The following is a 15770-nucleotide window of genomic DNA, read 5'->3' as shown; positions in this document are numbered from 1 at the left end:
CATGTTTTCCCTCCTGGAGGGCCTCCCTCCCTCGTTTCCCTTCTTCTGTCCATGATGAATGTACTACAAATTGTGTCCCAATGTAAAACTATCACGTGACAGACCTTGGTACAAGAGCATTGAGTATTCTACAAATCTGCACCACTTCTTACCATAAACAATGACTGTTGTGTTGACAGCCTTGATCGAAGGCCCGCTCTTCACGTGGCAGGTGTACTGGCCTTTATCAACATCCTGCACTCTGTCGACAACGAGGATGCTGTAAAAGATGTTGGCCTCTGCATTCTTCTGGTCAATACGCTGTGTTACAGAACCTCTTCTCCTTGTCTATAGAAGCAAAAGAAATTAACAAGAAAGAGCTTAATCAAACCAATTTTCATGATTATTAAGATTTTTATTTTGCTATACCACCACCATAACTTAATAAAAAAATCCCAGATGCCTTTTTACAGCACAGACACACAAAAGATGCTTAACATTTCCAGAGGGTTAACAATAAAAAATGTAAGCAACATTATAGGGCAATTCATCCCTGTCTTCACCCAAGTTGTCATAGCATCCAAACTAGTACTTTCCAGAGGAAGATCCTCCCTTTTGCACAGCCTGTCATATCAACACGTCTGGCTCCCCATGGCCATTGTCCAGCACTGCTCCAAAAAATCTCTGAAGCCATGATATGAAGAGGAGCACATAGTTTGGTGCCTGGATTCAGTGCCATAGGAAGCAGACACATAGAAGAAAAGGACATTAATGCAAGGAGGGGAGAATTCTGGAAATGCTACAGACGGAAAAGGGACTAGATTTGGCAAGGGAATAGCAGGGTGGAACTGAAGATAATGCGACTCTGAGGAGTTATTTCCTGCAACTCCCCCTCAGCATTTGGCCTCAAAGTTTATTTAACCCAGGACATTGTTGATGTCTTGCAAACACTGAGCACCCTTCAGTTACCATCTAAATAAAAACAAAGCACAATTTCACAAGTGTGGTGCCCAGATAGGGCTTGGTAGGGCAGCAATGCGCAATATAATATATTTGGAGCATTTCTTGTTGCTAAGTTGTTTATTTCTGAGGTGAAAAAATGCCAGGGAAAATGGCCACAGTAAGCAATAAACAATTGCATTAATCTTCCCTATATAATGCAATCATAATTTCAGCCTGTGATTAGATACAATGAGTGACAAAATAAATGATCTTGACTTGAATCACCAGCATAAATCAAACTGACATGAAAGGAATTGGAGTTGTAAACCTTAAGCTAATGTCAAATTTCTTATCAGTTTTACACGGACTCCCTGGCAGTTATTCTGTAAGTGACAAATATTTATGAGGATGGTCCCAATGTGGGGGGTGGAGAAGCACATTCAAGATCATTCCTGTAGTTGTCAAAACAAGAGGATTGTTCGTGTGACACTTAACAAATGAGATTTTGGCTAGCTAAATCAAAATATCTTTTCTAAACATGCTCAAATCGGGTGCCTGACTGTCTGCCAGTCTTTGAAATGAATGTGTTGAGAAGACAGCCTTACTGAAAACTTTTCTGTCACAAGAGAGAGCCCCTGCCTGGGATGGGGTGATAAATTTCTCTCGTTTCACCAGGTCGAAAAGAAGCTCCCAGAGATGAAACAATTCTAGCGTTCGCTCGTGATTATGCAATATAACCACAGCACATTGTGTAAACATGTTTACTTAGGAAATTAAGCATCAGAAAGAAAAAAAAGAAACATTAAGAGACATGTCAGCAAGGGTCAAAATGATGGAATGCAAAAAAACGGCAAGCATTCCGAAGCAGAATTCCTCCCAGGATGCTGGATGCAGTGTGATCTGTGGGAAACCTCTGGTTTCTCCTTTCCAACCGCAGCACTCACCTCTCCAGGGTAAGTCCATGTCATCTGCACTCTGGTGTTCCAGGCTGCAGTGACAGTGCAGTTAATTGCCAGGCTGTCTCCCTTCAGCAGCTTGACAAGACGCGGGGTGCTTAACTGAACATCAAAAATTGTGTTGGCTGCAGGTGACAAAGAGAGAGAAGAATTAGTAATGCCATCAGGGCAGGCTGCTTTCTGAGAGACAGGGAGTGGAGAATGCCACCTACTTTCTCTATGCGTTAGGTACTTCGTGCTGTACGTGTGCCCACCGACAGTTGTCTCACAGCTCAGGAGCCCAATGAATTTGTAAGTTGCCTTAGGTATTCTGAAGCCTTGCATGCTGTCCCAGATTATTGTCTTGCCATCAGGAATTAGGGTTTCTCGTGGGATCTGGAAGTGCCAAACATGCATCATAAAAACAGCTCATCCTCATGTCTACTCTTTAATCAAAGTAGCCTAGTAAACAGGGATGGGGGAAAAAAGCATCCAAAAAATGCCAATCAACATGAAAAGGATGACATTTAATGATGTGGGTTTTTCAAGTTGCATTTTCATCACAAAATAGAGGAAAAATGTGGGTGAAGAATGCGGATGTTGCATTTGTTTCCAAGATTTCATTATTTATAACAGGATGTAATTTATGACAAAATAGATTGACACTATCGTTAGCTTCAGCACTTGGGCCGCTATTCTGTTGGCTCCTGGTTGGCAGCTAAAGTGCTCATCTCTCTGAACCTTTGCAATTAAGTAGCCTGGTTTTGCCATGGAGAAACAAACACATATTTTTCAATGGAGATGACAAATTGACTTAATTTGCTGTCATTTTGTGGCTTTAACAAATTCCTGCCAGGATTCAATTCCATTCATGTCATATTTATGTTACCTCAAAGACTTAAAAAACAAGCAAAAAAATTATTGCCGTGTGGGATCAAGTGTTTACTTTGTCAGCAGTACATGTTATCTTCTACATTATGATCCTTGGCACTTTAAGCCCCATTTTAATAAGGTATCAAGAAAACCCTGAAAAAGTAAAGCTTGACACAGCCATTGAAGCTCAGACAAAACCTCTTGTTTTGGATCATGCTATTTGTTACACCTTATTGATGGAATAAATGCCACCATTTGGAGAGCACAGAGATCAGCCATGAGTACAAAGTCTGGTTGTGACTCTACTTTGGTAAGACCTGGTTTTATGGTAAAAAGAATATATTTTTAAAGATGGCACAGAGCAGAGTTCAAATGAATTATGGTCCCAAGGAAAGATCCCTGGATCAACTGAGCACCTTGCAGCCCATCACTTCCCACTGTGCAACAGTCTCACTGTGTCCCTTCATCTCTTTCTTCCCCTTTATTTGAGCAGGGGACTTATGCTTTGGACAGCCCTTTCCTTCCTACAAGCAAAGCCATCATGGGTGGTTGTCAGAGGCTGGGGGAAGCATGAATGTCTCTCCTTCCAGCATGGTACAGTTTCCCTCTAAAATATGCCACCCTTGATGCTGCCTGCCTATGCAGAAAGCCACCCTTGAGTTCATATTCACTCATCTCATCCCATTTCCTCCAAAATAACTGAGTGCATGGTGAGTCAAATGAATACAGAGAACAATAAATACAGAGCACAAAATGACGTGGTAGAATTCCTTATCTTTACAACAGCTGATAAGATGCTATAATAAGCATGCAAATCACTGGGAAGTGTGTGTAGCACACACACAAGTAAAGCCCATTACATTACAGCCTGCTGGCTACCATTCAACAGCATCTTGGTCCCTACAAGCTCTGCTGCCATTCCTGTTCTAAACAAAACAAATTTTCAACTTCAGTTTAACTAGTTCATAGTTATGTTTTCAAGAGTTTCAATTGGATTTATCCTCTTGCTGCTTTGGTGGAAATCAAACAATTTCTGAGCTTATTTCTGTATAGGCTTTCATGAAGAAAGTGAAGCCAGAGGGTCAGAGCCTTCCTAGACTTGTATTTCCCAGTGAACGCATTCACTGCACATTCATTACTTAATTGATGGATTACTGACTTTGTATTAGCCTTACTCCAGGAATAGAAAAGTAACCAAAACACCCAGAAGAGTCCTGTTTTGCAACATGTAATTTTGTGAGTTGTCTGGATATCTAGCAGGCTTACTTGCTCTGGAGGCAGATCTTTACCTGTACAGTTTACTCATCTGACACCTCTCAAAACCACTAGAGCTACATTTTTTTTTTTTAAATATTTTTGCAGCTCTGAGACTAAGAAGTTACACTCAGTCACCCATGAAAGCATAATGCAACAATAAGTTATTCTATGGAAAACTTTGGAAAACTGAGGTCTCTGACTAGCAAAAGACCCCTGTGACATAGCCGGTCTCTGACCAAATCTCAAGGGGGAAAACCCCAAGATACTGCACCAAGTCCTTTTTAGAGGGTGGAAATACCAGGACTTTGTCTTAGATGAGAACATAGGTGGTGGCTGGGCGCTCACCCTACAGCCCTTCACAGCTCTACCCTCTCTTCCTGCTTGCTTCAGTTTCTTACCCAGCTCTTCTCCATGCTGTTCTCTGCCAACTCCACTAGTTCAGATGACCTGTTTCCCACTCTCAGAGAACCACAGTTGTTTTGCTCTGCCCTGAACCAGCTTTCAGGCCACCAACTAGAAACACGATCTCATCACCATGCTGATCACTGCACAGATGGTACAGGACAGAGGATCCCAGAATCACACAATAATTTAGGTTGGACGGGACCTCCAGAGGTCATCTGGTCCCACCCCTATGTAGAGCACAACCAGTGTAACTCAAAGTCCTGGCCATTTGGTCATCACAGAGAGAAGTAGAAAACCTATGAAGAAACATCATGCTGGAACAGTGAGACTTCCACTGAAGCAGCAGAGGATAAATTCAGCTACAATAATAGCCTGCAGATGGGAATCAATGCGATTCAAAGAATCAGCTTGTTGCGACGGCTGCAGTAAACATGGAATTTATTGTCCACATGCTAATCTGTGCGGACAATATCACTGTGGCTCCCAGTGCATTCTCGGCCTTTTACCTTCTTTGTACTTTGCTTCAAATGAAACTTTTTTTGGTATAGGCTGTGCCGCCTTCTTTGCTCAATCTGTGCTGAAAGTTTTTGGTACCTGGTGGCACTAACACAGTACTGCCACATACTGCATATGTACATATGGTCAAGAGTTAAAGTCAAGATGTAGTTCTCCACATCTCCAAAGGCAGATTGTATTGGAAAGAGACAACTAAAAGGTTGTTAAAAAATATATATTAGAGTCTTGAATTCTTGTCTTTTCTTTCATGTTTCCCTTTTCACCAACTTGGGAAGGATGAGGTGGCATTATTAAGAATTCAGATTGTCCAGATATGTGATTTGCGGCATTCCTTGGGTTTTTTTCCAGGTTTTATTCCTTATACTGGAGCTTATTTACTTCTATTCCCATGAATGTCATTGTTTTTATGATAGAGAATCCAAAAGGATAGCAAACAGATGGATTAAATTATTGTACTAAAAGGTGATACTTTCTCCATTTGGCAAGATAAGAGCAAATGAAGAGGCAAGAGAAGAGAAGTGTACACCTTACTTGCAAAAAACTGTCTTATTTTAGGGATCCTGAATGAGGCTGCTAGAATCATGTTGATAGGAATGATGGTTTCAGAGACTCTGAATATCTAACTATTAATCATTAGATCAAAGCTATAAATTGATTTCACAATTCTTCATATGATAAGGAAGAGAAAAGCCCATCAGCTGCTGCCTGTAAAGGTTACAGCAGGACCTGAAGGCTGAACTTGAATGAGGAATTAAAAGCTTCATTCCCATTTCCCAGTCCATGTTTTATTAGCTTCTTGATTTTTGAAGACCCCCCTCCTCTGTTGTATTTGATTTCCATGCTATAAAACACAATTTGCACAGATGTTCAGCTTGAAAATGAAAACAACACAGCATCTTAAAAAGTTTGACTAAAGATGCAGTTCGAGTAAAATAATAATTTGTGGTGTTGAAGATGAATAATAAACCTTTCCCACATTGGTCCACTAAAACTAAGAAGCGGCACTGCAAAGGAACAAATGCTGGAGGCAGTGCTCATGCAACTGTAGGGAATCCTTCCAGAAGAGAGAGATTATTTAAAATATTTCATATTTTTACTTCCTGGCAATATAGAAGGCAGAACCTAATGACACTTGAGCTGGGATTTCCTTTCCAGAGCCAGAGACTGCATTATGGGGACACCAACTTCTTCCTTTATCACTGCTGGAAAACACAAAATAGCTCTTGCTGTTTCTCCAGAAGTAGTATGCCTGCAGCTGTAGAATGCATTTAACACATCTCTTAATGGCTGTGTGAGTAAAACCTTGCTGGAATCTTCATATAAGGGTGTCATAGAAGATAAATAAAGTAAGACATGATGTAATGCATTGTAACTTACATGCTTCAGGAAATTCTAGGATTAATTAGGGAACACATTTATTTTTCCTGGAATGCAAAACATGTAAGCAACCAATCCTTTCTTTCAAGACTTGGCTCCACCTCCTCTTTCTCCTTTTGAGAGTATTACATCTGGTCCTGATGGTGTAAAGCTGTGCCTTACACCACAATCCCAGGCTAAAGGCAAGTTGATATGAGTAAAAGAGAGTAGCTATGTCTCAATCTTCTCCAAATAAGGAGAATTTTTTTTAATGTTGCTTAATTAGAGAAACTTGACAGGAGTTTTCTCAGGTAGAAATCTAATATGCTAAGATTTCAGATGCAACACTACAGTGCCCAAATAAATTCCCACTTTACAACACCCCTTCTATGGAATGCTAAGTCTCACTTGCTTTTGATTCTATTGCCACACAGTCTTGTGCATCTTCTTGCAGGAGAACCATGTGTGTGTTTGTGTGGGTGTGTACTTACACTCATAGGGCAACATCCTGGGTCAGATCACTTTCTTTTCTTTGCATTTTGTTCTCTTTCATGGGATTTAACAGGTAAAAACCAAGGAGAAAAATCAGTATCTATATTAGCAAAGCAGAACTCGGTAGAATTGGTAAAATCTGTGGCTGGTGTAAAACTCTGCAGTCAAAGAATAACCAAAGGCTTCTATTGCACTAAACAAGTATCTTATGGTGGTATTGTTTGGCAACTGTATGTTATTCTACAAAGAGACAAACCTCTTTTCCTTTTAACAGTGATGAACTTTCATTGCCACTATGTGCATAACTCCCTTTATTTAGAAAATAAAACTTCATTGCCACCTCCACCTAATTTTTAAGCAAAAAAAAGAGGTAACTTTAAAAAAATGCCCCATTCTCTGTCTTGATAACAGGTACTTTACTACATACGTATGATTCAGTTAGCTGTCCATGTAACTCTTAAGGAACCTAGACTAATGTTTTTCCCAAAACATGGAAATGTCTATTTTTTTTCTATAACTAGTCCTGCCACATCAAACTCTGCAGTTTCCCTGCAAAGTTTCCCCACAACAAAAAGCCATCCCTTTTCTAAGTGCACTCATATGTAAAAGGAAGTAGCAAAATCACTGGTGGGAGTGAGGTAGGGCAAAGGCTTGCAGAGATCCTTGTACAGCCACAGCAAGTCTCCAGGGACTCACCGGCTGTTCCAGAGGACAGAAGAGGAAAAGGGAGGAAGGGCAGGGGAAGAGGTGGGAGGAAATCTCTTCTCCTAACAAGAAATTCCTTCCTGGGCTTAAGAAACCTTTGCCAGTGAGGATTTAATAAAGAAGTATGAGAAGTTTAAGATCCTTCAGAAAATTCCCGCCTTTTACAGGAGATTTGATGAAGCCCTTCTGTGCGACACAAAATGAAGCCTCCAGGGTTGACATATTTCTGAACACACACTGACACCCAGAAACGTTGCATGATTAAATTGTTAAAATATTTCAAAAGCATTACAATAGCTGTCAACAAACTAAAACATCATCCACAGTAACACTTTCAGAGCACGCTTGGATAGAGGTACCTTTTTTAAAGTAACAGCAATGTTTGGTGCTGTGACTCTGCATGGAATGATCATTTCTCTTCCTACAGCCATATTTATTATTTTAGGGATATCACTGTGCATCTCTACAAACGGATTGGTTGTATCTGCAAAAGAAGAAAAATAAAGGTTAATATGTGAAATCTCAAGACAGTGTATGGGAATTGTAACAGTGGATACAGACTTAAAAAACAGACTAGCCCTGTCCGTAATGAAAGCTAAAAAAGTGCTGAAATCAATCATCCATTTACTTTTGTTTAAACATGTTCATCAAACTATTATTAAATATTTGAAAATATATGTATCATTCAATATCAGTATCAGTACTTTGAAGTCTTCTTTAAATTTCAGGACAGTGGAAGCACATTTTTTCCAGTACAGCAACATCTCTACTGCTGAGATATGTGTTTCTTGCTTCATGGCACTTGTATTTTATTATCACCAGGAAAAGTAACGATATGAGAAGTGAGCTGAAATTCACTTATCAGGAACCCCTACAAAGTACACCATCCTGCTGTCTGCAAGGAAATTGATAGGAAAAATTCACATTGACTGCATCAGGAGAAAGAATCTACTGTGATTATCCAGCCATATTTTCATCTCAGAGGATACGGACTAGAGAGAGTTAATTATTCTCCTCCTTGCCACTATCACAATACCTATGTGTCTCTTTTTTATGTGACAAGGTAAATGAAAATGCCAGGAAAACATTAATTCCTCTTGACTCAATAACTAAAGCTTGGCAGAGTAATTTACCGTCCCTTGAACAATCCCTTTAACAAAGGGCATTGTCATAAATAGCTTGCGCTGGGAACAGGGAACATTGCTGCTGCTATTGTTTGGACCACTTAACAAAGAGGGGCTCAAGCCACAGGCTCTGGCTCCAAATCTTCTTTGCAGGTGTTCAGATCTGAAGTTTCAGTTTGACTCACATTGCAGATAGACTACCTCCAAATTCACATAAGGTTTGGTTTTTAACTCCTAAAAAGAGTGGAACATTCAGATCTTAATTCTGTGCTTATCTACAGCTCTGTTTTTTCAGGCAAATCCCATTATTTTCACTCAGTCAAAAATCTTAGAAATAACAATGGAAATCTTTCTTGGATAAGAAATTAGTAAAGCTAGCAAGAACTGATCCCTTATAAAACCTCAAACTGCAACTCTTGATTCAAGTGTTCTGGCCCCAAACTTCTGCATGTTGACCTATGTTCACTTAAATAGTTCTTCAAGTAAGTTACTTTTGCCTGTCTTTCAAAAGCATAATATGCACTTTCCAGTGTCATCAAACTGTTCTGCCCTTAGGATCCTCTTTTCTTACTATGTGTAATAATATTTTTGTTTGAGACATCAAACAGGAAGATAAACAGATTCTGCTCTAATTTATACTGGTAAAAATCCTAAGGCAGAGGATCTCAAATGTGCTCCAGGATACAGAAAAAAGTTTTCTTAAAGTCATTTAATGAAACTGTTATACAAACTTTCTGAAATGAAAGTCACAAAGTATTATTTAATAATAGGTATTAATGTCCACTGAGATAGCGAAAGGAACTTATGAGTAATAGAGGATGCATATGTAATAAAAAATGCCCTGAGGACTTGTTAGGCCGACGTTTCCTCTGCAGTACGATTCAAGGAAAGACCAAGAATGAACCTGTTTGTAGCACAGGGAAAAGAACCTTTTTTGTTTCAGGGGCTGCAGCCACAGAAGAGGTCACCTGCCCCTTAACATCACCAGACAAACTGATTTACTACTCCCCAAAGACTCATTTGTCTTTGTCACAAAATTAAGAGCTCCTGCCCGAAACCAGCAAGCTTTGCAAAGTGGTTTCCTGTACCATAATCTCCAGATCATTGTAAGTGTGAGGAAGAGCTGTTCTGGGGACTGCGGTGCTGTCTGCAGACAGAGTATCACCACTGACTGATGCCAATATCGAAGCAGTGGGGGTTGTGCAGCTCAGACCTTGCAGGATTCCTGCCCGCCCAAAGGCAAGGACAGGAAACCAGCATAAAACACCATGTTTGGCTTTTCTTTCTTCTTCTTCTTCAGTGGAAATACATGTCCATGCCTGGAGAAGTCAACAAAGTGCTGTATAAAATTGGACTAAGCGCTCTGGTTGCCCTTGGTAGGCTGCAAAGCTCAGTCACAGCCTCTCCTGGTACACTCCCTGCCGTGTGCACCAAGGCGTCGCCGTGCCCCCGCTATTCGCGTGCAGAGCTCCCATTGACATCACCAGGGACTTCCGCCATGGGCCAGAGGGCAATCGATGGCCCCGAGTGCTCCAAATGTCTTCCTGCTTTTGATTAAAAGAAATACACATCATGTTTTCCTAGCACAGTTTTTTTTCATAATGAGCACGGAGGCTTTTCTTGATTCCCTTTGAATTTTATTCTCCTTCCACCTTAAAGGCCATAATGGAATACTCTTAGTGCCTGCAGATGAGAATCTGGTGCGGGCTTTATGAGCCTGGATCAGGAAAAGCTGAACACATGGCAGCGCCAGGGCAGGTTATACCACATCTGCAGGGTTTGCCAACAACATGAATTCTTCTGTCCCCCAAGAAATAGCTCTCCTTGCCTTTTTTTTCCTCTTTCCTTCCCATCACAACCCCAGCTATTGCCACTAGCTCCCACTACATTTCTTCTCAATTTCCTCCTGAGGGGAGGTAAATGCCATCCTTCCCCATGTAGCTGGCTGGAAGCACATCTGGCATGACTTAATCTTCCATCAGCAGTCTTTTGGGCCAGCTCCACTAATTCTATGCTCAGAAAGCTCTAGACATAAAAGGAACATCGCAGACTGACCTATCTTGAAGACCACATCCAGGTTACATTCAGCTTCACTGGGATTTGGAATGGAAGATCTAAGGGGGTTGACCTTATTTTTATGAATCATTGATTTGGTTTGTTGGTTTGTTTTGGTTGTTTTTATTCAGAGCTGCCTGTGAGGGTAGCAAAATGAAAGCTGGACAGCCAGAATATTTACATATGTTAAAGGTTACTTTAAAAGTCAGATTAGTGTATTTTTAAATTGTGCCTAGAATGAATGACTGTGTGCTGGGTTGGCTGTGTTCCTTACAATATCTCTCAGTTACAATCAACATGAACCCACAAAGAGCACTCATGAAATCACAAAATCCATGAAGGTCATTTGCTATATTGTTAAAGAGCATAAATAGCAGCTTTTTACTAAGCTAGTTGGCAGCCAGATAAAAACTTGATAAGAGACTTAGCACAAGCAATATTATGTCTGGTATCAGTAACCTGTCTAGGCTATTTATGGGGTTTGCACAAACAACTAAATCAGCCAACACTGAAATGCCAAATTCCGAAAAGATGGAGAGGGTTTTTCTTTCCGCAAGCTTCAGCTACTGTTCTTGGGTTTGTTTTGTTTTTAATAATCTGAGCTATGTAAGTCAGAGGACTTATACATACGTTTGCAAGAAGAGAATTCACTACAGGAAAATCTAAGCTCCTTGAAATCTCTAAAAGCTTATCCTCTGAAGTTCTTCCAAAATGCCTACTTACACTTGGCTCATCATTAAGATTTTTTTCAGGCTAAAAGAGGTGGAATATTATCATCACATCCACATAACAACCTTTTCCCTCATGCATGTGAAAAGAACCACAATATTTAGGAACGAACGGACATGCAGACTTCATTGAAGTTCATGGACCAGTTGCCACATTCTCTTTCCATCGTAGGGATTAAACCTATGATCCCAGATAAATTTATCCCAGATAAATTATTGGGGCTGTTCAGAAGTAATTCCAAAAGAATCTTTTGCACCAAGAGTCATTCCAGCCTCATTTGCACATCTACAATATAGACATTTCTCACTGAGCTAGGAGCCAAACCGTTAGTGTTGTCCTGGTGAGACAGGGGAATTTTGCAATGGGACTCATCTGACCTGTTTTAGACATCTGCTTTAAAATGAGATGAATCATGCCCTAGAAAATGTATCTGTTGAACCAGCTCAAATGCATTATTTCCTTAAAGAAAAACTATCCCCTTTTGTCTGTGTTATTCTGGAAGAAAGGTTGTTCCACTCTTGCCTCTTCTTACCTGCAAAATAACACTCTTCCAAAACAAAGCGTGTCTAAACCTTGAAAGAAAACTTGAGACATAAGTATCACCCTCCTTTTTTGTTTTGCTTTTTTTTACCTGGACTTATATGATTATTAATTTATATCTAGAGCACATTCAGACAGAAAGAATTCCTACTACAATTGTACAAGAATTTTTAGGCAAGATTGGTTTGTTTTCCTTTGAGACCAGTTATACTATGCTATCATCAACATAGGACCATGGCACAAATGAAACACAGTTAGAAATCTTCAGGAAAAATAGTCATATTAGCCAGGAAATCCACGCTAGAGCTATTACTATGTTCAGCAAACAATCCCTAGAAAGGCTAATGGATACTAGGAACGCTCTTTCAAACGTATCCCTCCATTGTGATGTCTCACCCTGGAAAGGTATTTGTTTCAGTAGGAGCTATGAGCCTTGGTGAGGGAGAAGGACCATGGGGGGTGAGTGCAGAGCGTTTGATGCTGCCAAAGTGTCCACACATGCTCCACTCCACACAGTATCCTGTGATACGAAGTCCATGTACACTCAATGACAAAAGCACGGCAATTACAGGCGATTGACGTCAGCAAGTCCTAGAGGTCTCTGTTTTGTAACAGGAACCTCATAGAAACTAAAAATGTGTCCACATACTTGATACAGCTGCAACATAGTTTAATCCCAACGAGCTTCCTCTTCATAACAGAAGCGCTATCATAGTATTGACTCCGACGGTGTAAGCCAAAACCGTACTGCTCATATGTTAAACTGTGCCAAAAGCAAAGACAGAAAAAAGGCACCAGGGAGGAAGAGTTTCCCAGGCCTTAGCAGATTCTTTTATCAGTGCATTATTTGTGAATAAGAAGAAAAAGGAAAAAGAAGAAAAATCTCCCTTTCTGTTAGCTCTCAGGGTGTTGTGTCTTACTGCTTTTTTTACCTGCTGAATTATTTTGACTTTGATACTTCTGATCTAAAGAGACCCTTTTGGAGAACTCTTTGGATACCCTCCATGTACTGCAACAATAATATCTCTAGGATTACAGGAGTCAATCCATTCAAGCTAAATCTCAAATGCATGTCAGTTCTGGGGCTGGATCCAGCTATCTGTCAGCAGGAGGACCTTCCAGGGACATGCCCGGGAAGTTCTAATACACTCAGAACCTGCAGCATACAACTTTAGAGTTTGAAAATGAGCTCAGAATCCCGGACGTTTTGGGATTTCAAAGGCTTACATTTTGAACAATTGCCTAATGATAAAGCCCTTCATTTTGGACTGCTGAGCCCAAGACACATATCAAGCCAAACACATACAACTAGTAGGCATGTCTGACATTCTAGGCTTTGGTGAGCACAACTACTCATTTATCTCACCTGACTTAAATCATCTCAAAGCAAGGAATTTATTCTAAGCTTGTTTCCCAGATTTCTTGAAAAGTCAGTGATGAAAAGCACATACCAGAAGCTCCTTTTGTTCTCTGTTAATTATGGGAAGAGAACAGACGACTGACTCAGCCTAGAGATATGATTTTAAAGCACATCTCATTCTGCGAGGAAAAGTAGGTGACCAGAAGACATACACAGCAGGATCATGAGAAAAGACAAGGAGAGGGAGAACACTGACTAAGAAATGGGCTACTGCCCTATAGCCAAATACAATTTTACTTCAAGAAGAATTCTGTTCTCTGTTGCAGCAGAATTAAGATTTTACTCTTGTATATTACTAGCCAAAATCTGTCTTCACCACAGAAAATAGCAACCCTTCATGCAAAAATCTAACTTTGCTATATCAATGTAATTGAACTTGCTTTTCCTCTGTCATACCAGGGGGGCAATTGTTCAAAGGCAAGAAATTATGAGAGTAGAGAATTAAGAGTACTATACATCTTTGAAGAGAGTGAATGAGATCCAGCAATTGAAAAATGCTTTGGAGATATTGGGACAAAGCAGACAGAAAGAAAAGCCCTTAGTACTGTCCCAAGGGAAATTTACATACGATTCAGAATGGCCTGCTGATAATTTGGTGTTTCTTAAATGTCTTTATTCCACCATTATCTCTTTTCAAGCAGAAAATTCCCCATGCCTCACTGCAATGTATGCAGTGAGCGTTCATTGCAAATCTTTTCCTTTTTACTATTAGGCTGCAGTTCCCTTACAAAACAAAGCTCTGAGCAGTTTTGGGTCCGAGACAGTGAAGAAATTGGCAAAGAGGTTTTGCTGCATTTCAGATTTTTCCCATGGCTTGTGGGGGAAGTCAGGCCATCAGTTTTCTTGTGGCAAAGTTGAAGACTCTTAAGAGAATTAATTTCCCTCTCTTAATGTCTCAATTCCTGAGCTGTGTGGGGTCAAGAGTTGCCGAGACACTGTGGACTCGCTCCCTGCTGCAACTCAGTAGTGACCTCTCCAGCTGAAAGAAGGGTGGTGACAGGATTAGCTCCTCCAAGGCAAGTCACCAGCCTGCCTCTCCTTCATCCCCAGAAGCAGGACTTCAGAAATGCTTCAAGTCATCCTGGGGCCTGTGGGACTTGCAATGTCCTCATTGTCCTGTGTCTTGTTTTTCTCTATATCAGCTCATTTTCTGCTGTAGCATACACTCATTACTGAACCAAAGGACTTACTGGCTTTATTGTGGTCTGGTCTTTGGGCTTTTTTTTAAAATCCAGTTCATATTCAGTATCACTCCAATTACGGAAATGAATAACATTTTTAAAACAATAAGTGATGACTTCCTGTACAAACAATATCAACTTTCCTGATTCAGATTCTGTGTTTGTAAATAGCAACTATTTGTTCTCATCGGCCACATGCTAAGACATGGGAAACAGGCACCTTGGTGATCCACATGGAGCTAATATGGGAAATGGACTGACACAGCGTCCTGCCACAGGAAACAATACAAAACTAGGAGGGACCCAAATTTCACAAATGTTTATTTCCTAAACACCCACAAATTAATGCAAAGTAAAACTAAACTCAGGAAAGATAGTCTTCACAGCGGATTTTGTTACCCCCATCTCAACCCCACTTGAGCTAGATAATTGAATTTCATGCATGTTCAGAGAAACAGGGACTCATATTAAGAGACAGATAGAGAAGAGATAGATATAATGAGATAGCATAGAGAAAGAAAATACTTTTTCTGACACTACACTTATCAGAAAGGGTGAGTTTTGATACTCAATATCTTGTTTCTTTCCAACTTACTCAACAATTCTTCCTGGAACTGGAAAGTTTTGGAAGACTAATATACCTTCCTCCACCTTAGGGCAAAGTGACACTTTCAACAGCCATTTACATGAGCAGTAACCTTGCAGCCTCCCTCATTATCCATAGTTTTCTCTAACTTTCAAGTATATTTCCTGGGACAGAATTAACACTTAAATATTAAGAAATTGGTTTTCAATTAAAATGATTATCAAATTCAGAAAATTAACATGCCAGAGAGGTCTAAGGTTGCTACAGGTTTGTTCCTGAAACATTATACTATGTTTTTGGCAATTAAGGTTAGAGGAGTTAAAAAATCTAGCCATCTCTTCAACAGTGACATCAAGATTTATGACTGAATGTCCTTGAAAAACCAACGAAACCAAGACACTTAGGCAGCCTTCTTTAACTGATTAGAGGGGATAGGAGGACAGGTGGTGGCGGGGGCTGTCCTAAAACTGTTTCTGCAATGATTCTTCCATCACCATGTGAATTCTGTAGATAACCTTGGTTCACAATCATCTAATTGAAGGTGCCTTTCAGATGCAGGCAAGCCACATACGACTTGGGAAGCAGTGAAGAGTTAGAAAGACCAGTTGTGCCTCTCATTTGTAAAAATTTAGGATACAGAAAAATTAACTCTTCGAAGGGGTAAGAGACCAAGAG

At 40.2% G+C, this 15770-nt stretch overlaps 1 protein-coding gene across 2 annotated transcripts in view; it reads right to left on the bottom strand.

Moving 5' to 3' along the window:
* Positions 1–15770, bottom strand: part of FLT1 (fms related receptor tyrosine kinase 1) — a 109109-nt gene that overhangs the window by 75985 nt on the left and 17354 nt on the right. For both annotated transcript variants that reach the window (XM_042014178.1, XM_042014177.1), the window contains exons 4-7: positions 7820–7944; positions 2090–2252; positions 1866–2002; positions 153–327 (exon numbers count right to left, since the gene is read on the bottom strand). In XM_042014178.1, coding sequence (XP_041870112.1) covers positions 153–327; positions 1866–2002; positions 2090–2252; positions 7820–7944 — 600 coding nt within the window. The remainder of the gene's footprint in view (positions 1–152; positions 328–1865; positions 2003–2089; positions 2253–7819; positions 7945–15770) is intronic.

Source organism: Corvus kubaryi, unplaced genomic scaffold (genome assembly GCF_017639235.1).
Source record: "Corvus kubaryi isolate FWS band 111438036 unplaced genomic scaffold, C.kubaryi_AGA036_p1.0 split1-65, whole genome shotgun sequence".
NCBI classification, from domain to species: domain Eukaryota; kingdom Metazoa; phylum Chordata; class Aves; order Passeriformes; family Corvidae; genus Corvus; species Corvus kubaryi.
The sequence above is the reverse complement of the archived record's forward strand: the minus strand, read 5'-3'. Positions and strand labels throughout refer to the sequence as shown.